Source organism: Sceloporus occidentalis, unplaced genomic scaffold (genome assembly GCF_023333645.1).
Source record: "Sceloporus occidentalis isolate IW3139 unplaced genomic scaffold, rSceOcc1.0.p SCAF_15, whole genome shotgun sequence".
Classification (NCBI taxonomy): domain Eukaryota; kingdom Metazoa; phylum Chordata; class Lepidosauria; order Squamata; family Phrynosomatidae; genus Sceloporus; species Sceloporus occidentalis.
The window spans coordinates 7,545,455-7,573,043 of record NW_028316995.1 but is presented as its reverse complement, the minus strand read 5'-3'; the positions used below and the strand labels follow the sequence as shown (position 1 = coordinate 7,573,043).

General features: G+C 37.7%; 1 protein-coding gene across 1 annotated transcript in view; it reads right to left on the bottom strand.

Annotated features, from left to right (window-relative positions):
* LOC149303207 (1-phosphatidylinositol 4,5-bisphosphate phosphodiesterase beta-1-like) overlaps positions 1–27,589 on the bottom strand; it is a 253,652-nt gene that overhangs the window by 144,835 nt on the left and 81,228 nt on the right. The window contains exon 4 of the mRNA XM_089481675.1: positions 23,688–23,756. Coding sequence (XP_089337801.1) covers positions 23,688–23,756 — 69 coding nt within the window. The remainder of the gene's footprint in view (positions 1–23,687; positions 23,757–27,589) is intronic.

Genomic DNA, 27,589 nt, shown 5'->3' with positions numbered 1-27,589 from the left:
CTCTAAGATTTGTGGTTTGTCTCTGTAGCTCCACTGCATTAGTGTGGGCTCCACTGCATTAGAGGTTCCTTCCAAATTCAGATGCCCCAAGCAACCTTCAGTAAATTGTGTGCTGACCTTGATAGGGGATTATTCCAGGTTCAAATACTAAAAAAACAGTCCATAAACTATGTAAGGGCTCACAAAGGAGTTCATGATTGGTAGAACATCCCATTGACATCACAGTGCCATCCACGTAACATGATAAAGTGTGACATCACGCTGGGACCCACATATTCTGGATGCTTCTGATTCGGACATAATACATCCTTCTATGCATTAGCTACTATTAATTAATTACATATTTATAATTAATACAATTTAGTTGTGTCTTACAAAGTCCAGCCCTCTTGAGAGGCAGAAAGGAGGACAAGACCACCTCCTATCCGCTAATGCTTGCTGGGTGTATAGCAGGTCATTGTGTAAGGGACTTGGGGCCATGAGACTGGATGAGGACAAGCAGATCTTTGACCTAGGTTTGCAATGCATTAACAACGGATCTGGTTTCTGTTTTATGATTTGATCGCTAAGCAGGATTACATATCAGTTATTTGAAGCACTTCTTGAGACAAATGGAAAAAAATCATTTTTTACTGGTATCACAGACCAACAAAATGTGTTCACTTGCTTCAGCACGCCATTTTATACAGTAATCAGGCTCCCTCTATAGAGGTATCTAATTGATTTAGTTTATATTACCAGGAAGCACAATATTTATGAAAATATTAATACCCTGTTTCCGAACCTGCATTCTGTTACACTGAAATATAACAAAAGTACAAAATAGGCACTTTCATTTTATAAACAGAGACCAAAACCAACACTTTTCTCTTATGGACAAATTCATCCCTTAGTTATTTTTTACACTCGTTTGAGCTGATATATAGCTCACGTTTACACTCACTTTACTGCTCCCTAATCACTATGCACCGGCAAATAATGCAGAGCGCGGGGATATGGCGTTGTACTCCTGCGCTCTGCATTTATTACCGGTGTGTAGTGATGAGGGAGCAGTAAAGCGAGGTCTGAAGTGACAGACCTTGCACTCCCACCACAGGGTGGAGAAAGAAGGATGGAGGAATAGGTAAGAGATTGGGAGAAAGGGGTGTAAGTGCAGTGTATGTGTTTGTAAGCTTGTGTGTGTGTATGGGCAGGTGTGTGTAAGAGCAGTATAGGTATTTGTAAGCGTGTGTGTAACGGCAGTGGCTGTGTTCAGAATTAACCAATCACATTCAAACTAATGTTAAATAGAAGTCATTACACACCTGCCATCATTTAAAGTGACTGTGATTAATCACAAATAAAGTTCAGCTGTTCTAGTAGGATTTACCTGACATTTGCTAAGTTGCATCTCAGAGGAAAAACCATGGTCTGCAGAGAGCTTCCAAAGCATCAGAGAGATCTCATTGAAAGATATCAGTCAGGAGAAGGGTACAAAATAATTTCCAAAGCATTAGATATACCATGGAACACAGTGAAGACTGTCATCATCAAGTACAGACAATATGGCACAATAGAGACATTACCAAGAACTGGACGTCCCTCCAAAATGGATGAAAAAGACGAGAAGAAAACTGGTCAGGGAGGCTTACAAGAGGCCTACTGCAACATTAAAGGAACTGCAGGGATTTCTGGCAAGTACTGGCTGTGTGCTACATGTGACAAATCTCCCGTATTCTTCATATGAATGGGGTACGGTGACAAGACGGAAGCCTTTTCTTACAAAGAAAAACATCCAAGCCCAGCTGACGTTTGCAAAAACAAACATCAAGACCCCCAAAAGCTTCTGAAATGCATTCATTGGCTCTAAATCAAAACACAAAAATATGTCCCTGACCTTACTCGGTATCACCTAATTTAATTACATAACAGATGAGTAACCAACACAGAGATTGTACACAATTCACAGTCAAAAGATATAGGTTGGCAGAAATCAATAATTTCTGAGGAGCTCTGTGATGCAAAGAGTGTTTGGAGGTAAAAAGTAGCAGCTAATACAAAATTCTACACAAGATCACTAATTATTCCTGGATTCAAATATATAAGCAGAATGAGGAGGTATCTAGGATGAAACCTGAGCCAAACTAGATCATGGATGTTTGTCTTTTGGTTCAAGGGCTGTTTTGAACATTAGAGTGGACCTCTCATGTAAAAGAGGATTGATTTATCATTTTACCACCTTTTTATAGCTTAGTATTTTATGAGGCCATGGCAGAGGTGATAATGTAAACGCTGAAAGCTTTCAGCTGGTTAATGACGCACTACTGTGGGATTGCGTATTCTGTTCTTTATCCTCTTCTCCTCAAAAGCAGGAGATCAGATCGCCATGACTATTCCGCTGGACAATGGGCTTTTGAAAATAAATCTCCCACAAACAATATTAAATGTAAAGCATTATACAACGGAGAAGTTACATGCTGTGCCAACAGAGGTCAATAAAATGGAAATGAGGAACACCTGTTAAAAGGCTTAAAAATGCTGCTCTATTTTTTTGTAGGTCCTGAGAGATTTGTGATTGAATGTCCTCCAATTCCATTAATATTCTTAATATTGTTAATGAAAGTATATGATGAATACATTGTTCTTATCTGGGTCAGCTGAAAAACACATTTCACAAATAAAATGTTATTTTCACTTAAAGCAAGATATTTGGGTTTATGAGAATGCATATTTTTTTAGCAAGAGCCATTCCTTTAAGTTCCAACATTCTTTGGAAGGACCGTAAATGTTTACCTCAATTCTCCTAGCTTTTATTCAAAGGGATATTTTGTTTCTGTATAATGATCCCTTCGTTTAAATGCATGACTGTGCTAAGTTAGTGCTGCTAGGAAACAACATCAACTCTCGAAGCACCCAGCAAGTCTACACAGTTCTCAGTAGGACGCTTTCAGCAGTTTCCCGTCTCAATTGTTTGAGGAGAAGTCGTCTGCTGGTCTGGAACTTTGAAGAACCAAACCAAAAATTTGAATCTGGAATTGTTTTGATGAGGCTTACTGTATGGCGAACGTAAAACATTTAGTAAAGTTACTACAATCACTTTCTAGTAAATTAAGCTGAGGTGCAATTCCATTTACTCATTAGCTTCAAGCAATCAGTGCCAAGTGAGGAGGCACCTTTCAAACACAAAACATCAGCACCAATAAAACTGCCAAAATACTTAATAAAAGACCAAAACGAAATCAGTGCTGATGCCTGCCAGCATTAAATATTAACTGCCATACATTAAGGCCAAGTAATCTCTGGATATGTTCTATTACCAACAAATCAGCAGACCGTTTTTTTATTTTATAACAGGATGTTATGACGTATCAGACTTATATGTATATAATAATTATTATTATTATTATATATGTAGTTTTTGTATATTTATGAACAATGTAGAGATTAAAAATAAATACAAGTACTTTATATATAATGTCCTTCTCATTTATTTACTGAAAAAAAACATATCACATAGTTTACTAGTTAAGGCATATTAATACTAAACATTTGCTGCGTCAAAATGTGTTTTGTTGAATATCTAAGAGTAAATCTATGTGTTATGAAGGTGTGCAGGTTGCTGCATCTCAGATATTTGTTCTGCCTGTCTAAACTTTCAACGACTAGGGATTTAATGCAGGTCATAGGGGAGAGCTGTGACACTGGGGCAGACAATAGACATTCTAGAGCCCAGAGAGACTCAAGTCACTACTTTCACCAGGAATAATATAAAATATAATATTTAAAGAGAGAGAGAGAGAGTTCTTGTTGTGTTCGATACATTATTTGACATATGCCTGATCTCTAGCTAATATTGCATATTTCTGTTCTCTCAGTCTTTATATCGAAATATAAAAAAAAAGTTATAATTAAAAAGTGTTACATATAATATAGCTCACAAGTGAATCTGCAGCTAGGAACATGGACAGTTACACGGTATATATTGTAATAAATCAAGTGGGTTTAATTGAGTTGAGCACTTGGTTGACAAGAGGATTTTTTGCTGCTAAAAAAGATTAGATTATTATAGATTATTGTCATAGTGTCAAAAATGAAGTTACATAGTGACATTTTGTGGGTGAAATAATGAAATGCTTTAAATGCTGACATTTTATGGTATGCCGAAGTATTTATTTATTTATTTATTTTCTTTGCTGATAAATGTACATTTGCACACAAGGCAATTTGCACATCAAAAAACATTTTCTTTAATTTACAGAATGAATTTATACAAAATAGATGGGTTGTAAAATCATGTTCCTGCTAAAAAAAATGTATCCCAATCTTATGTCTCTCTTCGTATCAGTTGAGTTTACAGTGAGTTTGAGATGAAACATTAAAACTCACCAAGTTAAAGGTGCTGTACCACCTAGATATTTTCCCCAACTGCCCTAAATACTTACATTATTACGTACTATTCCTGTAGTACACATTAAATAAACGTAATACTGTTTTAAAAAAAATAAAATGTGTCTGTAGTTTTTTGGGAAACATCTTTCAGTGGATCTCTTAATTTGTTCCCTCTGCACTGCTCTGTTCTAGCTGCCTGCTAATTTCTGACACCACAGAAGGGGGGTTTGCTTGCAGGTCTATTAGTTTGATGGAGACTGGGAGTAGTTGGAGGAGGTCAGACTACTGTGATAAAATACATAAAGGAGGGCTTTGGGAGAGCGACAGGTCTATTGCGACAGTAATTTTAGTAAATTTTACTAACGTATTACAGTGTATTATTTGACTGACAGATGGCTAAAGTGCAAAGCACTTCTTTATCACTTAAAGGGTTAATAAGGCTCATTTGTTTATGTACTATTATGTAATGAGTCATTCACATGATAGATATGATGTTTGTTATGGAAGGGTTTAAACAGACACATTTGATATGACATGATTTGGACCTTGAAATTATTTTCATCAAATATTATCCAAGATGCAACTATATTAATCAAAGTATGTTTACACACACCCAGGATTGCTTTGAAATGGAATCCAGAGCACTCCAGAATGTATCAGTGTTGCAGACAGAGAATCTTTACTTGAATATTATCTAAAGTGAGACATGGAGCCACATTTGAGGAGGATAATCTGGGTTTATATTTGGTATAATAGAGTATACTAAAAGGTCTTTTTTTACTAACCTGATTCTCGTCTTCTGAATTGTACCTGGGAAATAAATCTGTTCTTCATAGTGCCGTGTGCCATATGCAGATGACTATCCTAAATCTAAGACCAAGGATTGATTACATTTTTTTCATGCTGTAAAGACTCAAACCTTAATACATCCTTGGAAGAGCAGAATCAGGTCAAATTATACTAATCTGCCATCACATTCTATGCTTCACTTTGGGACTTCTTGTTGAATATGCAGTTCAGTTTTTATGCCTAACCCCAACCTTACCATACGGCTGCTTGTGCAATGTAGCCCTGCATGCCGATAACAGGTCATCTGACATCCACGTACATAAACGGATCCCTATGCTTCTGGTTGATGGCCCAGTTAAGTATTAACATTTTTTATATAATAGTAACTTAAAGCATACCTGTTTCAAGTATCGTGAAAAAATGAAAACGCTTACTTGTAACAACCAAGATTCTAATATAATTTCTCACTTTACAAAACCAAGTGCAATGCTGATAAATACTGTATATTACAACACATATACCTTGCCGTTTTTAATCTACTTATTTAATATATATCAATGCACATTATAACCATATAGGTCTAGATGTGGACTTCTGCTTTACTGCAAGAGCTACTCTACTGACATTACTTTGTTTGTCTTTGAGAACCTTTGATGTTTCTTTACTCTTTGCCCACTCTGCCTTGATCCCCACCAGTTCCCACTTAATGAAAAGCTATTCCTTCACGTGGCTAGAAGATGGCCCAGATAAATATTCGATAATTTAGGTATTTATTATAATATTAATTAGGGTGTCAAATAACTTGGAACATTGAAAATGTGTGCCTATTATTACCAAGATTCTAATGTAATTTCTTGTTATACATAATGAAGTATTCTGTGGGAAAATATATTAACGATAATAATAATCTCTACAATAGCACGCAAGACAAATGTATTTTGCACTTATTAACATACTGATTTAATGTCCATGAATGCACATTATAACCAGTTTCTGCAAACACAGGGGAGACCTTTGTGAACTGCGTGGTAATTTTCTATAGTTTATTATCATACAAACACCCCGAAGGTTCTTTTTTGTTCTAAGATCGCAATACTATTGGTTTCTCATCCCTCAATTTCTGAAAACAAATGAGAATGAATAATGAAAATAAATGTTATGATAATTGAAATGGAAATACAGAAAAGGGTAGAAATGGAACGTAATATCTAGAGTTTCATGTAAAATAGTTGAATGGGTTATCGGATACAAAAGAAATCACGTATAATATTCCATTATACATACATACAATGATAAATGTTACAATTATTTGAAATAATAATAACAATAATGGAGCTTTTTATCTATTAAGGTATTTTAATGTATTTAAGCTATGGACTGTAGGAGCTATGTTCATAGCAAAAGCATACACCAACTTTCCAGATAGACCAACTAGTATTCCTACTTGTAATGATGCACAGTGCTCTGTTTGTAAATCATCAATGCACTGAACATAAATTTTCCTCTTTAAGAGATACGGGTTGCTAGTGGGAGTCAAGTGGGCTCAAGCTCCTTCTCTCCTTCTGTATTTGGTTGTCTCTTAATTTCGTATGAACATGTGCAAGGACTTCCAAGGAAAAGCACGTGGCTCCACCAGTAAAGCCCAGAGTTTTGTGGATGACTGGTCATTTAGAAATCTTCAACAATTTCATCAATCTGATCCTGATGGCCACATAATCAACCACATGGGTGCTAACCAGGTGCTCATTGTCATCAGAGAGTTTATGAGATCAAGCCTCTCCAGACCAGATTATTTACAAGTAGTTCAACATGTACAACGTCGCCTGGGTGCTAGTAACTAGCATTCAGTTCTTCTGCCATCCGGCTAGAGATACTCAGCGTCTCCTGACCTCATGTTTGCCTTTTGGATCCTTTGGCCTGCCTACCTATTCCTGAACCATAGGTTCCTGAGATGACTACTAGACTGTCTCAATGTTACTTTCTCACTTTAGGTAACATTAGAATAACTGTATATTGTGCAATCTCTGCTCATCATGAGACATAGAGTTTCCGATGTCTCCACATCAGTGTGTAGCCTTTGTCTCTGGCCTCAAGACCTGTGAAGTGTAAAAGCATATCACTAATAACCTGTGCACCAAGAATGCTTATAAACAGGGGTTGGGTGCTAGATAATTGTGAATTTAGCTGTATGTCTTATTTGCTTGTTGCTTATTCAAATTAGTAACAAATGGCTGATTTATTTACAAGTCCTAACTCTCAATTTCTAGAGAAGTGGAAACTTCAAAACCAAAGTTGTAACAGAATTTCAGGATACCCAAGAGGCCCAAAACTAATCGCATTTAATTTTACACACAGAACAGAAGTATGGTGTCAAACAAGTTTAGAAGTGTAACCGTTGTAATGTTTGCAGAACACCTAAAGAAGTAAAGTCCAGGTACTGGTTTTATCCTCCATTTACCTGAAAAACCTACTCCAAAGCCATGCCTGTAGCTGTTAAATTTCTAGTATTATAGGTATTATAGTCCTTTTGTTTATAGAAACAATTCCATATCAATTTTCCCTCGTAAAACAAATACATTATAAAAAATTAGGCTGCCAATTAAGTTTAAATTCTAAAAAAAGCTTCTTGGCTATTTTACCACAATCACTGCAATCAATTTCTTTGATTATGAGGCGTGGTCTTTTACTTAGAAGGCGCTAATATATAATATGGGAATTCTTGATTGCTCATATTTTCCAACTAGGCCCATAGCTTGTTGGTATCTATATTTTAACACTGTGTGGTCTCTGAGATGAGAAGACGTGCCGATACATACATTTTAGAATTTTTAAGCGCTTACTGTTTGTTCATCACACTTAATAGCATGAATAACATTATTTCTACAAATAGAAAACACAGCTGGCTATCATGACCAAGGACCATGAAGGAGATCATAGTCTTGTCTACAACAGCTAACTCTTTCATATCCTCCAGTTTAATATTTTATATTTGAACTAGATATTTTATTTCTTTTAACCAACTCCTTTAATATTTTGCATCCTGCGTTTCTATTAGAGTGACCTGCTATTGAAAAAATATTCAAACCAAGATCCAAAATTAAATTAAATAAAAAGTAATGCATATTAACAGATGCATCAGATTAATAGGTTTAATGTGGTGCAGTAGATCTGAAAAAGTGGCCTTATCACCATAGCAACTGGTTGTGTACAACTACCACGTTGCTGATGATTGGGCCAATCCATTGGTTGCTATGGTAAAGACTATTTTAGACCAGAATCACTTTTTTTTACATATCATAATATGTAGTCCTGCACCCATGCTTTGGCTGACTAATAAGATTGCCTCATATGAAACAACATTTTCTTATGTTGATGTAGTTGATGATCACATACTGGCGACCTACACAAAATTTAACGTTTATCTATGGGTAACGGAAAAGGGTTCTTAAATGTAGCACGAACTAATGTGTTCCACTTTGTTCTCATATAGTAATCATAGGATAAATATATCTTTATTTTGGTTGATTAACCCTTACTATATAGCATGATATAGATCAGGGGTAGGCAACCTTCGGCACTCCAGGTGTTGTGGACTACATCTCCCATAATGCTCTTACAGTCATAATGCTGGCAAAGCATCAAGGGAAATGTAGTCCACAACATCTGGAGTGCCAAAGGTTGCCTACCCCTGATATAGATAATAAGATCCACATAGTTTTCTGGCTGAGATACATTATTTTACAGAGAAGCAATGGACCCAACAAATTCCCACTGGGGACTTCTTTTCATCACTTCAAGGCCAAAGAGTTACTACCACATGCAGTAATTAAGTAGTTTACAAACGAACGGCATCTCATGACTTAATTAAATGAAAATCTCTGGACATCAACATGATTTGTGTTTTTAATAAAAAGAGACAAAATAACATTACAATAAGAAGCGAGATGTTTTAACAGCCAAATAGTCAGTTTTGCAAGTATCTGCTCAGATCTGCTCAGTCTATTAATGTAAGTTAGAACACACAGTACTAAAGGCAGGAGGGGTAAGCGTGTATACATACATGTGCCAGTGCGTATGTAAGGGGCCGACGGGCTTTATTTGCCTCCTGGCCAGAAGGTGCCAGCCCTCCCCTCACTAAAGGAAGGATTAATGTACCGACCGCAAGCTATCTTTATGCCACCGATCTATGGGAATCAGTATGCACATATTTTATGTTTAATAGCAAATGAAGCAGATCTTTTTTTTTTCTTGAACTTTTTGTAATTACATTTGCACAAATAAAACCATTTGTGTAGAGTTGAGATTTTAAGATTAATAGCCTTTCTTGCTATTTAGCTGATTAAGCTTTCCATTTCTTATTAATGTTTTAGCGTGAATACCTGTTCTTGTGTTCTTGTTTCACCCATGTCTGTAAGGATTTAGAAAACCATGTTCCCTTTCCTGTAACTCCAGTAACTCCACGAATTCTGATTTTAGAATATATTTGGCTGTTTTTTTATATACATTAATGGAATGGGACATATGCAGGGCCAAATGCTAGGTTTCTCTCAGTTTGATCACGTCATGGGGCTGTTAAACACTGTTTTTGTTTTTTTGCCGCCATTTTTTCTTACAGTGGATTAATAAAGCCCAATCATGGTTTATGTACGTTTTGTAGTGTTTGATTGAGGGCTTCATAACCTCTCCTCTTTTAGGGTAAAATTTACATTCCAGAAGCTTGTAGGCACCAGGAAGAAAATAGAAGTACTGTCAGACCGATGAATTATGAGACAGGGTCGGCTGTCTGGAAATCTCTCTCTTCTGGTGAGTGGCTTTGCATAGCGGCATGGCTAGCCATGCATATGTTTGGGCTAACTGGCCATGTAGGCAGGGCTAGCTGTGTATGGGGCAGGGCTAGGCCCAGTCTTAAGTAAATGAGTAATTGTAGGTGCAGTAAGCTTGGCTTAACACCTGCTCTCCAGGCCAAAGTAAGAGGAATGTGACCAACAGACCCAGAGAATCAGCACTTCAAACCTGGGGCGTTATGAAAAATACATCTTCCTTCTCAGATAACTCTTTAAAATAAACTAACAGCAGATGTAGCGGTAGCAGTGTTGGGGTAAGAGGATTAGTGATGTGACTATTTTAGTTTCAACTTTGTTTGATCTTTGTCTTTTTTAAATACAGGGAAATATCAAGTTTGGCTTACTTGACTTAACCGTGCTTCAAAAGGTAAAATAATCAGTTTCATTGTAACCTTGTGTGGACATTATTTCTTCTAAATGTAAAATTACAACATGATGCTGTAACCATTGCAATATGTTTATAATAAAGGTGCATACATTCAGATGGTTTATCATATCACATTACACATCCCATAAGCACATAATGTTCCACAACTACCAACAGTTCAGGACCCTCTGAACCATTAGGAAGGGAGAAATATGACTGCTGGCCTAGGCATGCCAAGTATGGGTAAAGGATGGGCATGTCAGCAGTTATGCCATTGGCGTCTACAACAATGTCGTAGGCTGGAAAGTGTTTTTAATCTGGGTGTTGGTGGATTCTACAGGCAGGATGATGCCTGAAAGTGGTGAGATGGGGAGGTGGGTCTGACGGGAGGCTCATAGCACCCGCTGGACCAGGACTCTTCGAGTGCCGGGGTGAGAACCGCCTGCTGGGTAAGGTTCAGCAGCTGTCAGGTTGTTTATGTGTTGGTTTATGGTTATATGCTATGTTAATGCTATAAAATAAAGCTATGGGTAATGCCTAAGACGGTAACCTAAAAAGATATATCTTATGACACCGTCCTTGTAACATGTTGTCATGAATACATGCAGAATGAGACACTTTAAAGTTGGTAGGTATGAGTTGCCTTCATCACATTAAATTCCTGATCTCTCTGACCCAGCGTTTTTAGTAGCGGCCACTGGCCTCTGATTTACTCCACTGTAGCTTTTGCTGCTCATTTGCCGCATAGGCGCTGTATAAAACCGAGCCTTCAGCTTCTTTGTTCTTTTTCAGAAACGACTTCAAACACCATGAGCTGGTGTTGGCAAACTCAAATATTCAAACTAGAGTCCATATCATTCATCAGATAACAATGAGATAGCTGAATCTAATCCAGCTATGATTGGGAAGGGTACGGTAAATGATATAATGATCTCAAAAGGATAGAATATAATGAATTGTTAAACCTTGTGATTCTTCATAATACTGTGCGGAGAAAAATAAAACCCTTTCTCAGCAAGGGGTGGAGGGAATATATTTAAGGTACTAACCCTCCACTGAAAGGGTTAAACTATAATTATTACTTTTAATTACTTTTTCCTTCCTAATTGAACTTGGATTCTTTTCATATCTCCATGCTGGTATTTCAGCACTGCTGCCACCTTCGCTGTGAAATCTGTTTTCTTGCTCATTGCACGCTGTGCTACTGCCATGCAAATGTAAATTATGTTTGAATCCTGCTCACTGCACCATAAGGAGAATGAACAGAAGTGTAACACAACTTCATTCTTCCTGTACTTCTCGAGTGTGTGGGATAACCGTGGAAAATCTTAGAAGAAAGAACGCTAGTGGAGCGAATGTATGGCACCACTTCCATTATATTAAAAAAAGGATGCAGTTGTCGTCATAAGACTTGATGAGTCCTTTAGATACACATCCCTTTAGTATAGAACCGTTATAATTAACCCCTGACTAGCCATTGGAAATAGCATGCACATTATTCGTGGACACTTAGACTACACATACAGTATATTCTGCAACAAGGATATCACGGGCACTTTACAATGGACTAAGGTCCAGTTCTTTAAGGGTAGCCTCTGTGTTCTGAATAATACAACATTGTTAAAAAATATAATCACACTTTATTAGTTCGCTCGCTCCAATGCCGTATCGGCCAGCAACCCTATTTTTTGCCTGCTTTGCTAATAAATATGTATTAAGGCACATTTGCATATTGATACCTACAGAGTCATCAGGCAAATTGTGCAAATAATCGGTGGGCTGATGCATTGGTACGTTCTAGGTACTGTTATTGAAGTATCTAGATCCCAAAATTTAGTGTGTTGCAGCCAGACCCCTGGAAATCTGACGCTGGCAAGCACAGGAGTCAGCTGGAGGTGAGTGCAAGTGCATTGCTGAGCAGGAGATGTGTTCATTCAAATGTCTCTTCTTCAAACACCAAATACTAGATGGATTCTGATGAATCTCTGTATGGATTTGAATGCAAAATGTATATCTATAGCACATATATGGCTGCATATTTTTCCAAACCCACCCTGTGGCCAAATTGGAGATTGCATGTGAAAAAAAATAATTACAAATTGTAAAAAAAAAACCCTTTAATATTTGAAAATAAATGTATTATTACCTGTCTCTTAATTAATTTAAAATGTAAAAACTCCAAGTGCAAAATTGTTACTTGGTGATAAAATGATTGAAGGCTAAAGGGTTAAAATATAACGTTCTGGCCAACAGCAATGCTGCAATGCTGCTGATGCCAGCTCTGGTTCTGTGACAGCTCCACTGACAGAAAAGCAAAGGACACGATGCTGCTGGCGGCATTAGATCACTTTGTTCTTCTGCTGTAGGTTTCTGATCTTGGACATAATAAAAAAAATCTATGCATGTCCACCCCCTGTCCACCATGAGCTGGCACTCAGTAAATTCATTTTACGCTAACCGCAACCGCAATAACATGTAATTTCAACAGGAGCCAATGCAGTTTACTATTCAGTCCACACTGCAAAGACTGAACCAGAATAATCCCGAGCCTGCGCAGCAACCTTGACCTGGGTTAACAGCATTTTGTTAACTGATGTCACTGAGTTGCTCAATAGATATGACCTGGGAGGTTCAGCTAGCTGTGGAATAGGTTAAACCATTTAACTGCTTCATGGTATTCACTAGAGACTTTATTTCAGCGGTTGGGGATAGTCTGCTCTTTAACCACTGGCATGCCAGAGGGTATGCTATACACAGGAAAAAAATTGTGATACTTCCAAAAATGAAATGGGGTAGAATAACCCTTAGAAATAAAGCCAGCATGTTAAAAATTAGAAAATGAAATAAATTGTATGTTATAATGTAGGGCTACAATTACCGGAGAGACAGTCTAGGGGGCAGCACTGAGTTGGTCATTGGGGCCACCATGAAACTCTCTATGTTAGAGAGTATGTTCATGGAGGGGAGCTTGAGGCCTAGCGGTAAGACAGTCCTTAAATATACAATAATATAGAATGTCACATGCAGTAAGTTGGTGATATGCTTACTTTATATTATGCAGTCACTGGAATATGTGAATAAAATATGTATAAAAAATATAAATTAAGCAGGTACCCAGCAATTAAACTTATTTTAATAAACTGTCAATTTAAACATATGTATAGGGTTAAAGCTTTTTCTGGAGCGGAAAAAAGAATGATATGGTGGAAAAACCATGTTAACACGACAACAAATCCCCTTATTAACCCCTTAACGACCTTTGCCAGTTCTTGACCATCACGGAAAAACGGTCACTTAACGACCTTTGACGGTCCTGAACCGTCAAAAAATTAAATAAGCTTAGAAAGTGATCAACGATCACTTTCTTCGCTTAAACGGCGTTGCTGTAATGCCTCGATGTCAAGGCATTCAGTAACGCCGAGATCGGCATCGGGGGCCATGTCTGGCCCCTCCCCGGGGCGTCAACATCCGCCATACATTGTATGGTGGCGGACGCCCGTTTTAAAAGTGTTTAAATGGTGTCGCTGGAATGCCTCGATCAGGAGGCATCCAGCGACACCAAACACTTACCTCTGGATGGACTGTGACCGCTCCGGAATGGGTTAAATTGAGTTAACCGGCTTCAAAGATATTCCAAAGAGGAGATGGACAAAAAAACATAAAAACATTGGGTATTTCTAAACTCAGGACAAGTAGTAGAATCTATTTAGCTAGTTTTTTTACTTGCTTTTTTAGGTGAGTAAAAGATTTTTCAAATAAAAGTCATAAAATGTTTTTTTTTTCAATTTTTCACCATGTTTTTTTTTTATTTCTTTATAGTAAATAAGATGATACAATCAAAATAATGGTATCTGAAGAAAGCCCATCTTGTCCTGAAAAGAACAATATATAACTTATGTGGGTACACTAAATGGGTGAGGAGAAAATTACAGCTGAACACAACCACCACAAAAGTAATGAGCCCAGTCCTTAAGGGGTTAAGACAGATTAACTGTTACCAATGGACTAAGCTGAGCAATTTTAGGTTTTTTTTTCCATTTATCAGTGGGTTTTTTTTCTAGACCTTAAAAAATCCTCAAGTGATTAATTAGTATGATGCCAACCAATATTTGGGCTACTGCCGTGCTTCTGGTTATCCGTAGTGCTTTACGATAACTGAGCTCCAGGCACCTAGTACTGAGGAGTGCGAAGGGATGCAACATTTAATGGCCCCACCCCTTTTATGGCTCCGCCCACACCAACCCACAACTATGGGTTGAGGAAAAGGTGGCAACCCTATAAATGGCGCAGTTAAAGGGTCAGTAATCTGCGAGGGAAGTGTTTGCATACATTATATCAATCTCCTGGGTGTTTTTGTTACTTGCTGCATTAAACGTGAATAGTTTCACAGTGTTTTATTGGTCATTTTATTTGTTTGTTTTGCAGTGTTAGCCTAGGCTACACCATTAAAGTGTTTTGTCACGGTACACAGCATTTCACGAGGCCTTTAACTGTATCATGCTGTAGTTTGTTTGGAAGGTGTTTACTCTGAGCAGGATGCACATAAATGTATATTTCCTGTGGATTCAGACAAAGGTCATTTGACAATGATTCTCTTCCTGTTTGGAGTCTACGTATAGGACGCAATAACTCATTAAATGCTTATAGATAACTTATTCTTCACCGTTCACATAAGCGACTATGCTAATCGGTTTACTTTATTACATTCCTTCTGCTACTGCAAAGATAGTACAACCTGAATCCAAGATTTTGAGGTTTTCCAAGGTTTGAGTTTTCAGATCTCAACATGCCAGGTCTTTTCTCCATTGTGGGCTACAATGTCCACCTTCGCACAAGTCCCGGTCCACGTCTGCTGGACTGGACTTCCTCTAACCTTGTCTGTACTTCTGAAGGTCAATGAACGACTTCATTACAAAATAACGCGGTTCAACAAATCCGCCATACTGTTAGAGAAATGCATTTCTAAAATATATGAAATTTGTGTCCTCTGGCATAGGATTTAAATGGCAAAAAGTATAAAATTTGGAAATTAGTTTTATTTATTTAGCTAATTCTGTTACTACTTATGTAACTGTTCCAAGGTAAACTAAAACAATGTCCCCTATGCCCTGACTTTCAAAAGCAAAAAATAGCTCTGCCACGGCTATAATTAAATCCACATTTTATGGTGCATTAAAACTCAACTTTAATCATGGTTTAAAATTGCCTGAAGCATTGGGAATAATACAAGGGGACAAATAAAAGAAGTTTGCGATTTCAGGTTCAGCCGCAGAAGATAATTGGTAACAGATATGCGCACATTAAGAGTATTTCTTTGTTTGCGTGATTTTTGCTTCGTTTCGAGCATTACATTCTTTAGATGAATGATTTAAAAATAGACGTCTCTTCATTATAAATTTGCTGAAAGGAATGAAATCCAGAAAACAACTCTTTCTTAAAATAACATAAGCTTTGTGTTGTGCCTTTCTGTAATTTTTGTTTAGCCAACATTCTTGATGAAGCCAAGATGAATCCAGTATAGGATAATTTAATTGTGCGGGACACAATTTAAAAAATGTAAAAATCCTCTTTCATCTGTCTTTTTCAGTTGTTGACATATAATTGTGTAAACTCATCCATTCATTCATTATTTTTGTCATGTGACAACCGTAAACCAAAAAGTTTTTGCCATAGAAGCAGAAAAACACCTGTGTTCCTGTTTTTCCAGTGGAAAGAATAAAATGACAGATTTGTTTGCTTGATATGCGATAATAATATTTTGTCTTCATGTTGGAACTTCACCTTTAAAATAGCTCCCTTCACTTTATGTTTGTAAATAGAATTTGTGTTTGCATCTTAGTCAGACATTATTATAATTTTCTTACCTATATGTGGCGATTCTCACCTACACAACCATTTTATTATCTCTCTGGAATAATATAGGCAATGTTTCCCTCGTTTATCCAATTTTTTAAATTCACATTAACCCTATATTTTCAAGCGATTAATAGTAGCTGGATATCATCATTACCATCCTGTCACATTTTTTTGTGTTTATTAGAAGAAGAATATCTATTTGATGAAACATTGTATTTAATATTTACATATAAACAACAAATATGTTTTAACACTTTAAATGCTTTAAGGATTAATACAAAATGTTTGGCAAAGCTGGTGTTACAACCCTTGCAGGAAGTATTTCAGGCTCAGATTGGTGTGAAATTACATTATTTGGATTAATTAAACAAAATTAGCATTATGCAAATAAAATAGGTTAATAAAACTTCACACTTTGTGTACTTGGGCGCTCCTGTTCTGTGTGTTCGTTGGTCGGGGATGAGTGTATACACTGCTGTCAAATATACATAATGAGCCTCTTAAAAATTCCAAGGAATTTAGCTTGGTTCTAAATCCAGCATAATGCCCTGGAGTGCCCTCAGGGTGTATTTTAAATTACCCAATACTCTTCCATTTCAGAAATAGCTATAGTTCTTTATTGCCAAATAAATGTTTTACATACCTCCCAAACGGCTTAAGGTTTCGTAAGAGTGTCCTTGTAAATTGTGAAAAAAGGTTAAAAATGCAGTATATGTGACTCACCTGATGTGGCTGAATATTCCACATTGGCCAATATGACTTGATAACAAGTCCATGACATGTATAATTGTAATGTATTGCATTATCACCATAAAGTGAGTTAAATATGTAAAGAGACAGGAAGAGAGAGGTTTAACTGAACTGGACATTTGTATGTGAGCTGAATACTTGCCATGCATTATGGAAGTCCAACACAATTACAGATGGGTTGTACATAATGTAAAGTCAATGTAGGGAGACCTCTCAGGAACCATCTCGTTGAACTAACTATGCATTATATACCAGTAGCTCAGTTCTACAAGGGCAGCCCATCGGGCTGGGCTCTTCATATCAACTTATAAAAATCATTGATATGTTCATGTCACTGAACACGCCTCAGAGATGTGATGAGCCGAACGCTCTAGAAAAATGGGTAAAAGCATATGGGACTAGTGCAGACCCCCCCCCTATACATTTGCAATAGGGACCACATGGAAATGTAAAGAGCCCACTCTGCATTAATGTGCATTTGATGGCTGGAGTGTTGCTTTAAGAACCATGTTTATCAAGTAATAACAAGTGGAATAATGAAGGTTCCTCCAAAGTCATTAGATTGTTTGGTGTTCAGTTCTCCAAACTGAAACTTTGCTTCAATACAATACAATACAAGCAGCTTAATGTTGATAAATTGAATTACAGATTTCTATGGTTTTTAAGAATGGTTCCCCTTTTGCCATAATGTACCAAAGGTACAGGAATGTGTTATATATAATCAAGTAGTATGACAACACGTGTTTTGTGGCATTCTATATATACATGTATGGGTGGATGTAATTACGCTTTATTTGTGGAAGTGTCATGATAATGTAAGAAGTTCACATAAAAAACAATACACCTTTTTTATACTATCATTATTTTGCCACAAAATCTGACAAAATTGGCTTTACTAGTGGAACAGCCATTGTTCTTGGGAGCTTGTGGTGACAAATTAGTTTGTGGTTTGAGACATGAAAATTAGTGTAATCATGGTTCGGAAAGTGACAAGAATAAATGTTATAGAAAGTCCTTAGTATAAACGATTATACAGCTCTGGGGAATTGAAGTCTTAAACTTGAAATATGCTAGAAAACAACAAAATAGACAATGAGTTATAATTATATATTTTTTTTTTTAAAAAGGTAGAAAAAAACGAATTTAACTCCAGAAAACAATATTATAAAACTAACAAATTCAGTGAGTATAACGGCACCAGAATTATACCATTATAAAAAAAAAAACAGACGAGAACAAATGATTGCTCAAAATAAAAACCGAATGACTGAAAAACGATTAATTTTGTTATTTCATCAGTGACCATCCTATAACCATACATGGGAACTCCTAGGGTAGGCTACCTGTTGCTCTACCTGTTCTGAGGAAGTGGCTAATCATTGAAGGAGTGTGGCTAGCTGAGGAGGGGAAGAGCTTGCTGCAGACGGGGGAGGTTAGAGGCAGATAGCAATGAATGGGTTGGGAGTGGGAGGACATTGGTGGGGATTAGGCTAAATACCACTCCCTTGTCCTGCAAAAAATGGATAGTGGTCCAGAGACCCAGGGATCATCCAGAGGTCCCAGATATGCCTAAACTGTAGAGTTTTTACCCAGAGTCTCCAGGGAAACTCTCCCTGGCTCTCTGGGTCACTCCGCTCTTTCTTCAGGGAAGGGGGGCAGTATTTAGCCACACCCACTTTCCATCCAACTCTCCGTCCACTCCCCATCCAACTCTCCTTCCACTCCCCATTCAACTCTCCTTCCATTCTATACACCTTGATGATATCTGGTTCTAGTTTCACCCTTATTGGCAGCTAACCCAGTCTATCACTCCTCAGACAGCTAACCCCACTCATGTTCGTGAATAGCCATGCTCCCTCACAAAGGCACTCCCCAGAAAGAGGAGAGCTCCAGTTCCTGGGTATGTTGATGAGTGATCTGCCGTCTATTACCTTTATCTTCCCTTTTAAGGTAAGGTCAGACCCCAAACCAAGCAGGTGGAGACTAGGTAAATCATTGGCACAGATTGAAACGGGACAAGCGGTGGCTAAACTCCACTGTCACTGCCTCAGTGAAATTTCACGTCCTTCATGGGTTCATTGTGAAGAGTACCTGGTCATGAGATTGACTCGGTTGTGCTCCACAATTCCATCCATACGATGCACCTGACATTTCAAATTTAATTTTATAAATATATCAGATGTATTACCCTGTAGAAACAAGGCGTACATCATTTTTTTTTAAAGAAAATGGTATTGCTATTATGTGTTTCAATAAAAAAGAATCTGTCTTGTCTTAAGTCCTGAGCCAACATATTGTTCTTTTCAATTGACTTCACAATGCAGTCTTGAATAAATTAGAGTGTTATAAATATTATATGCTGAAAAATTAATTTTCCAAAGCCCAGTCCATGTGTGAAAAAATCCTTCAGGACATCAAAAAGCACTTCCGTTAAGAAGCTTTTGCTTAATAAAAATCCTTTGCAGTAAGTGGTCTGAAGACCGTAATATTAAAAACATCCTTTATAAAACTGCATGCATTGTTATAAGCATAAAAATGTATTAAAGGTAATCAGTTTACAGAAAAAAAAATGTCATGTTTGTTTCCACCCTGGACAATGCTTCAATATTCAATATATGGCATACGATTAAAATGCCACCTAGTTTAAAGACTTGATCGTTTGTAACATGATTATTTTTCTTTAATCATCTAATATAAAAAGGAACAGTGTTTTAGACTTTTGGATTATAAAAAAAGTATATCTGAATTGGGGAAAATGTAATGAAAAAAATAATGTGAAATGTTTTTGCATATCCAGCAGATACTTTAATGTGCATTCTTCAGAAAATGTGCATTCTTCAAAAAACACACTTACTGGAGGAAGAAGCTCCTCTGTCGTCTGACGATTCTTGCTACTGATTGGCTACTGATTGCAATCAGTGGCAGGAAAGTGCTCCCATTGATTTAATGGATTTCCATGCATGCGCGCAGCGGTCTAAATAGACTCTCCACCTGCAGTGTTTGGTAAGCCAGTGCTGGAGCTGACTGCAGATGAGTACATTACGTGCAGATATATATGTTTAGCCCGGGGGCAAGAAAGGGCAAATGCATATGGGGGGATTCTGCAAAAGGGACACCATGAAAACTTTAAGTAACCATTCAGCTAAAATATGCATTAAATATGCTGAACCGACGTTAATGTTGTATAACATCCTATTTCGCAGTATTGTGCTGTGATGTCTTCTGTTGCTTCTATTACAATAAACGGAGAATTTACAAAAAAAAATAAAAATTAAAAAAAAATATGCATTAAAATGTATGTGATAAGCGGAGACGCAGTGTTTTTACCTTAAGTGTTGACCCAGGGCAGCGCCCCAGCGGCCCCTTCTTCGATACAAGGCGCTGGGATATGACATCATATCCTGGTGTTCTGCGGAGGCTGTCCCTGGTTAAGGAGACCAGAGATCTCCCCTGTAACCCACCCACTGTGAACCACATAGGGCAGGGGTATCCAACCTGCGGCCCTCCAGCTGCTGCAGGACTACATGTCCAATATTCCTCAGCCAGCCCCTTCGCATTACGGGAGATGTAGTCCTCCAGCAGCTGGAGGGCCGCAGGTTGGACAACCCTGACATAGGGGGTCACTGGTTACCACAAGAGGGCAAATGCCCCACAGTTTTGCAGCAGGGGGGCTGCCTAGTTGGCCCAGATGAGGATATGGCACTGGGCGGGAGATGTATAAAATCTATTTGCAACAAAATCTGAACATGTGTTACATATATAAACAATTATATCCTGGAATCCTTGAAATCAGAGCAACTTTATTAACCTTCGTTATATAACATGAAATAGTGTTCCATTCAGCACAAACTAAGTTTATATATATATATAAATTGTAATGTAAAAAAAATCATAATATCATATTTCATTGGTGTACTATTTGTTACTACAGTGGAAAATTTCAAATTATTATCACTAAGAACTCTGCAGATATGAATAAGTCATTAAATGAAATTGCTTCTGGAAAAGTGTTTAGCTGCACTGTGAAAAATGTGAATAGTTAAACCAATTACAATGTAAAATAAACAATGGAGCTTTAAGCCCTAGTTATAGTATTTTTGTCTGCTTTTTTTATTTTATTTTTTTTTAGTTTTCTTCCAAACCATGTTGTGTGCGCTTATGTTGGACAGCAGCTCCCAGCACTCTCAATATATATGGGGAACTTGGGCAAACATACCAAAGGGCCAAAGAAATAGAAAACAAATGGAACAGTGATTACTTATATCTAAAACCTGTTCTTCTAATTCATTGGTCCCCACTGCTAGAATTTATATGGCTTATCAATATCTGTGTCCGGACTAAGGGTTAATCTGGTTTTGTCAAAAGATGTCTAAGAAGCACCACACCTTTTTCTTTATTTTAACACAATCTTTCCTAGACATTCCTGTAATAATAGACTCTTTTTTCTTATTAAGAATGCATCTCTAGAGTTTATTTCGTTTTTTCTATTATGATTTAAACTTCTTCTTGTTAAACGTTCCTTATGGTCTACATGTTTGCAGCTTTATTTGTAGGTTTGATTTGTAACTCTTATATTAGGTATTATTAATTTATAACATTCATTTCATAGACGTCACACTTAGTTTAAATAAATTCGGTATAGGGGAGATTATTGGCCCAATCTCATGATCTCAGAATGAAGGGGCAGATTCTCACAGTCTGAAGCTGACTCCTTCCTATTCTAAACCGTCAAGATCATATTAGACTCCCAATGAGTGTTTTCGCTACCAGTATGTTACGGTTGATCCCGGCTTGTATACAGGTGACTAAATAAAATGTATCTTAAATAATGACAAGTAAAAGTTTCCATGAGGACCTATGGTTAACACATTGTGTGAGCCACTACATAGAATCTTCATGATCAAGTTTTAAAGGGTTAATAATTCAAGAGTCTCAGGGTCACCTCATTACCAAAGTTCCCAGGTTTGCTTATTACCACAGAAGAAGAATATTGACCAGCTTCGTTTTCATCCAATATGTGTCCTTTCCCTCCCTTAATCCTTTGGCAAGACTGTACCAGGGACATCCATTCCTAACTGCCAATACTATGTATATATTCTGCGTAATATATTTATATCTATTGATAATCATTATTAATTTCCAAACACATTTTCTGATGTGTGTATACAATATATATATATATATAGATATATATACCGTATTTGCTCGATTATAAGACGACCCTGATTAAAAGACGACCCCCCAAAATCTGAATATTAATTTAGGAAAAAAAGAAAAAGCCTGAATATAAGACGACCCTATAGGGAAAAAAGTTTTACCAGTAAATGTCAATTCATGTAAACTATGTGAACAATTGTTTGTTAATAAAAGCTATGATTGAGAAAAATATTTTGTTTTTATTTCCTTTTTTTACAACCTGCCCCCCCAGAAATGCCTTATACACCCTATATGCCACTGTGCCCCATGATATGCCTTTTAACCCTCTAAATGCCACTGTGCCCCATGATACGCCTTTTAACCCTCTATATGCCACTGTGCCCCATGATATGCCTTTTGACCCCATATGTGCCACTCTGCCTCCAGAATTGCCTTATACCTCCCTATATGCCACTCTGCCCCATAATATGCCTTTTAACCCCCTAAATGCCAGAGTGGCATATAGGGGGTTAAAAGGCATATTATGGGGCAGAGTGGCATATAGGGAGGTATAAGGCATTTCAGGAGGCAGAGTGGCGTATAGAGGGTTAAAAGGCATTTCTGGAGGCAGAGTGGCATTAAGGGGGTTAAAAGGCATTTCACAGAGCACTCTGCCTCCAGAAATGCCTTATGCCCCCCCGTTTAACACTCCCTCCCTCTCCCTCCTCCAAACTTACCGGTGCTTCTGTGTCCCCGGTGCTTAGTCCGGACAGCGTGTAGAGCTCTACCCGATTCGCGTAGACAACTTCCGCTGCTACGCGAATCGGGTACAGCTCTACACGCTGCCCGGACTAAGCACCGGGGACACAGAAGCACCGGTAAGTTGGGGGGGGGCAGGAGGATCCAGGTACCCTGCATCGCTGCAGGGGATCTGGATCTTAGTCTCATAGTCAGACCTATTTGAGGTCTGATTATAAGACAACCTGATTATAAGACGAGGGGTATTTTTTAGAGGAATTGCTCTGGAAAAAAAACTTGTCTTATAATCGGGCAAATACGGTATATATTATTTCCAAACACATTTTCTGATGTGTATATACAGTATGTATATATATATATATATATATATATATATATATATATATATATATTAAATCTTTGGCTTTGGGCTCACTTACAACAATAAACAAATACAATTAAACATATATTTTCTTTTTCCCTAGAAGGATAAATCACAGAGAAGCAACACAGAACCTTTTAGAACAATCAGGACAAAATGCATTTATCTTCAACTGTTAAAAGACTATTCCATATATATAGATATATCTAATTATATGGCAACAAAGCATGAAAACCAATCAGCATTCTCTCAATTTCTGATAAGAGCACAAGGAATATTAGAGCTTTAAATATTTAAAATAATTGGGCTAAAATGAGCATAGATAAGTATTGCTTATTATGAGAATGGTGTACTTTATCATTGATCAGAGTAGGTAGAACAGCTTTTGTTGATATAGAAGACGTTATATTACCGTGATACACCAGTGTCATTGAGTATACACATTAATGTCACTTACCTTGGGAGTTCGAGCATGTTTCCCCCATCTCGCATCCTTCACGAGACTGATATCCAGAAGCTCTGTTTCCTGTGAAAACAAAAATAGAATGGATATGTTTAAGGGTAAGATCAGACCATTTTTTATATCAAACCCTTAACAAAGTCAGATTCTCCAAAATGGCTACAATATGCTACCGTATTGAGAAAAAAATGGTTTTATTCGTTTACTCCATCCATTGCCATTAATTGTCAAAATTTTAACTGTCATGGAAAATGGGCAGAGTACATGAAGTTCAAGGTTTCTATGTTTAAACTTACTGGCCTGTGGACTGCTATTAATGGTGAGTTCTGTTGCTATTGTGTAAGAGAGAACTGGGATTAAAAACTAGAGATCAAGTGACAATGCCTTCAGTGCATTTAAAAGAAGTTCCTGGAACAGCAGCCCACTTGGAATTTGTCCGATGGGACCGGTACAGCTTTGGAATCCCAAAAAAGGAGTATGAGTTTCCATACTCACAAGATTCCCTTCAACAAAGGGTTAATGAATACATTGGTTTAGTGTTCCAACCCTCTCAGCCTGGAATTAGATTGCTTTCGATAATATTATTTCTTCCTTTATAAGATTTAGATCTAATGGCTGTCGTTTTGGCACAGTCTTACTGGATCTAATGGGACATCCAGCACTGCCAGTAATTCCACGGTCCCTTAGTATTGATTTTCAATATTCCACAGCCCTCATTTATTCCATTATGCAGCATCTCAGGTATCAGGTAGAGAAAAGGATACATTATGGGTTAATTTATGCCACTTATTCAAATATGAATGGCCAGGATAAAATATTATAAGGGAATAAGGGATTCAATCAAACTGGATTGCAGGAGAATTAATAGATTCATTGATTGAAATCTACCATGCCAGGCTTTTCATCGCAATTCTTCGGTACAATTGTGTGTTCAGACAGCCCTTATTTTTCACACATTAGGGCTTTATTTTAGTCTTGATTTCAAATCACATCATGGCAACTCGGGCTTGATTAAAGTGCCTCTTATTATTATGGATTTTTAACCAGTTAATCTAATTGTAGCCTATGCCATTTAAATAACCTTCCCACACTATGCGATTATGGATGAGCGCTATGAATTGTATAATTCTGCCATGTTTAAATGTCTGAATATAAAGCAGTACACTTTAGATAACTATACTTATGATGGGAGGCGTACAACCCTGCTCCTTTTAGGAACAACCTGGCAAGGGTTGCAGTTGACGGACATAAGTGTCTCTCCTTGCACCCCAGCTACAGCATCACACAATTCTATAAGAAAATTGGGCCTTGGGTCAGGAACATAACATTTACATAATTTATTTCTATGTAAAAATCCTATTTGACATACATCATTGCATTTTACTTTGTTTATTGGGAGAAGATAACCGAACGTAAGTGTGAAACCATCAATTTACATGTATATAACTTATTAAGCCAATGTAAAAGAAGATAAAAAGTTAAGTAAGCTTTCAAAACCTCAGAAGGCTCCTCTTCATTAAAAAAAATGTTCCTATTAAAAAAATATATAATATGGAAAATGATTAGGTATTCGGGGCACAGGCTACAGTATTTTACTATTTTGTGAGTACAATACTCATGAGAGATGCCAGATGCAGCCCACCAGGTGGTATGTTACTCTTGGTTGGCTCCTGTCTGAAACCTCATTGCTGTTATTAATATATGCCATTGTTTAGCCCTAGGCACCAGCAGGAACACGGAAGAAGAACTGGCAACACGTTATTCCTAGCTAATCTCAGTCTAAAAAACCTTGGTCCTGCTAAAACCGAAAGATAAAGTATCTTATCCTACCTGGAGATAACGGTAATGAAATATTGACAAATATATATACATACATTGTAATGTCTCCCTGCAGTAAATGAAATACTAATTATTTCATCATCATAATTTCTTATTTATACAGGGCCATAATATTATGCAGTGCTGTGAAATGGGTAAACAGGACATAAGTAGTGCATTGTATAACAAATAGGGATCACAGAAATAATAGGTAAGGAGGCACTGCTCAAAAGAGCTTACAATCTAGAAGGGGAATCCAGTATATATATATATAGGGACCTAGTGGTTGTAGCGATTTTCTTTGAATATTATGAAACACTGGATTTGCTAAACTATTTGTACATTATTGGATTAGTATTTCAAATACATATTAGCATACCTGGGAACTCTCCGGGTTCTCCGGGAGAAGTCCTGAAATGCCCCATATTCCCTTTAAATGTGGGTGTTTCCCGCAATGTCAGCGGGAACACCCACCGACATCATTGGGCAGTCCTGGCCGCGTCCGGCAAGGGTAGGCTCTGAGTACCTGGAGCTCACAAGTCCCCAGGTATGCACCTTACTGGATCTCCAATGATAGCTGCAAGGACTGCATTAGATACATATCTATTTCACATGAACAGAGAGAAACTAAAGCTCTATCAGAGCTGGATTCCTTGATTGGCACGTTAGGCAGGAGCCTATGGCCACCTGAAAGAACTCTTTATTAGAAGACGTAGGACTGCCTAAGGTTCTGTAGAGCATTACTCCAGCACACACAGTCCTGCTGGAGGATGAAATGTCTTTGTCAATTATTATTTACCGATTTATTTAGCGCCGTCATATTCCGTTGTGATGTTTAATGGGGAAACCGACATAACAAGCATTTTACATAATTTGGAAATGCAGGAAACAGATGGTGAAGTTGTCCTGTTCAAACATGAGTACCACTTAGAAGATCACCTTGCCAGGCCTCCAGGGGCAATGAATGACTAAAGTTGGTAATGTTCAATGGAAAGTGATATCAGCAAAGAGAATGATAACCTAGGATGGCAGTTTCTTTGATAGGTTACTCTCAGGGCCGGCCCAAGGCAAAATGCCGCCTGGGGCGAATTTTAAAATGCCCCCCCCCTTATCTACCCTCCCCCCCCCCCTTGTACTTACCTTTCAGCAGTCCTACGGCGAGTCTCCCTGTTTGAGGAAATCTTCCGGCACTCAGCATTACAAGCCGGCACCGAGACCGAACAGGAAGACTCGCCGCAGAGGAGAGAGAGAGGGGCGCCGAGCGGGTACTGACAGCTTGGTAAGCGAAAACCACTCGGCGCCCCTTTCTCTCTTTCGCTTTAAAAAAAAAAAAGGGCTTGGGGCGGCGAAGTGCCGCCCCTTCAAAAGTGCCGCCTGGAGCGGCTGCCCCACTCGGCTCCATTGTCGGGCCGGCCCTGGTTACTCTGGAAGAAACCGCAAGCGCTTACATATCTGAACATAAGCCGTGCGATGTCGACATAGATCTGATTGATCTGGTAGGAGTGACGCCAAATATGATAACATAATAGTACCATGTTGCACATTTTAAGCCACTTATCTTTAGGGAACAAACACTAAGCATTTTTAACCAGACTATCTCTAGCTTGATACATATTGTATGTATCGTATGAGGCCAAAACAGTCCTAAAAAGTAAATAAACATTATATTACAACTTCAATTCCCAAAAGAAAATATAACTACATGTACAATCCGAGGTCAAATAGCACCAATTAACATCTTTCCTTGCAAATTTGAATTTCAGATCAGTGCGTAGTTGGATATATACTGTTTCACTTAATGCACTAAAAATGAATTAACAGCCTGTCAAGGACGGGAATTTAATTGCCAAGCATACTTGATACATTTAGGTTAATATTAATGGTGGCAATTGCTGAAAAACATTTCTTCTTATGGATTAAAGATACATTGAATTTGAAAGAATTAAAGATTAACGTTTTTAGCGAAATACAGAAAGGCAAAATGGTGGCATAACATCGGTTCTGCTTAGTATAATACAGCAATAACGCTGGTGAGCCATCCCCTCCCAGCCTGTCTGTATATATAGATGCGCCCATATGTA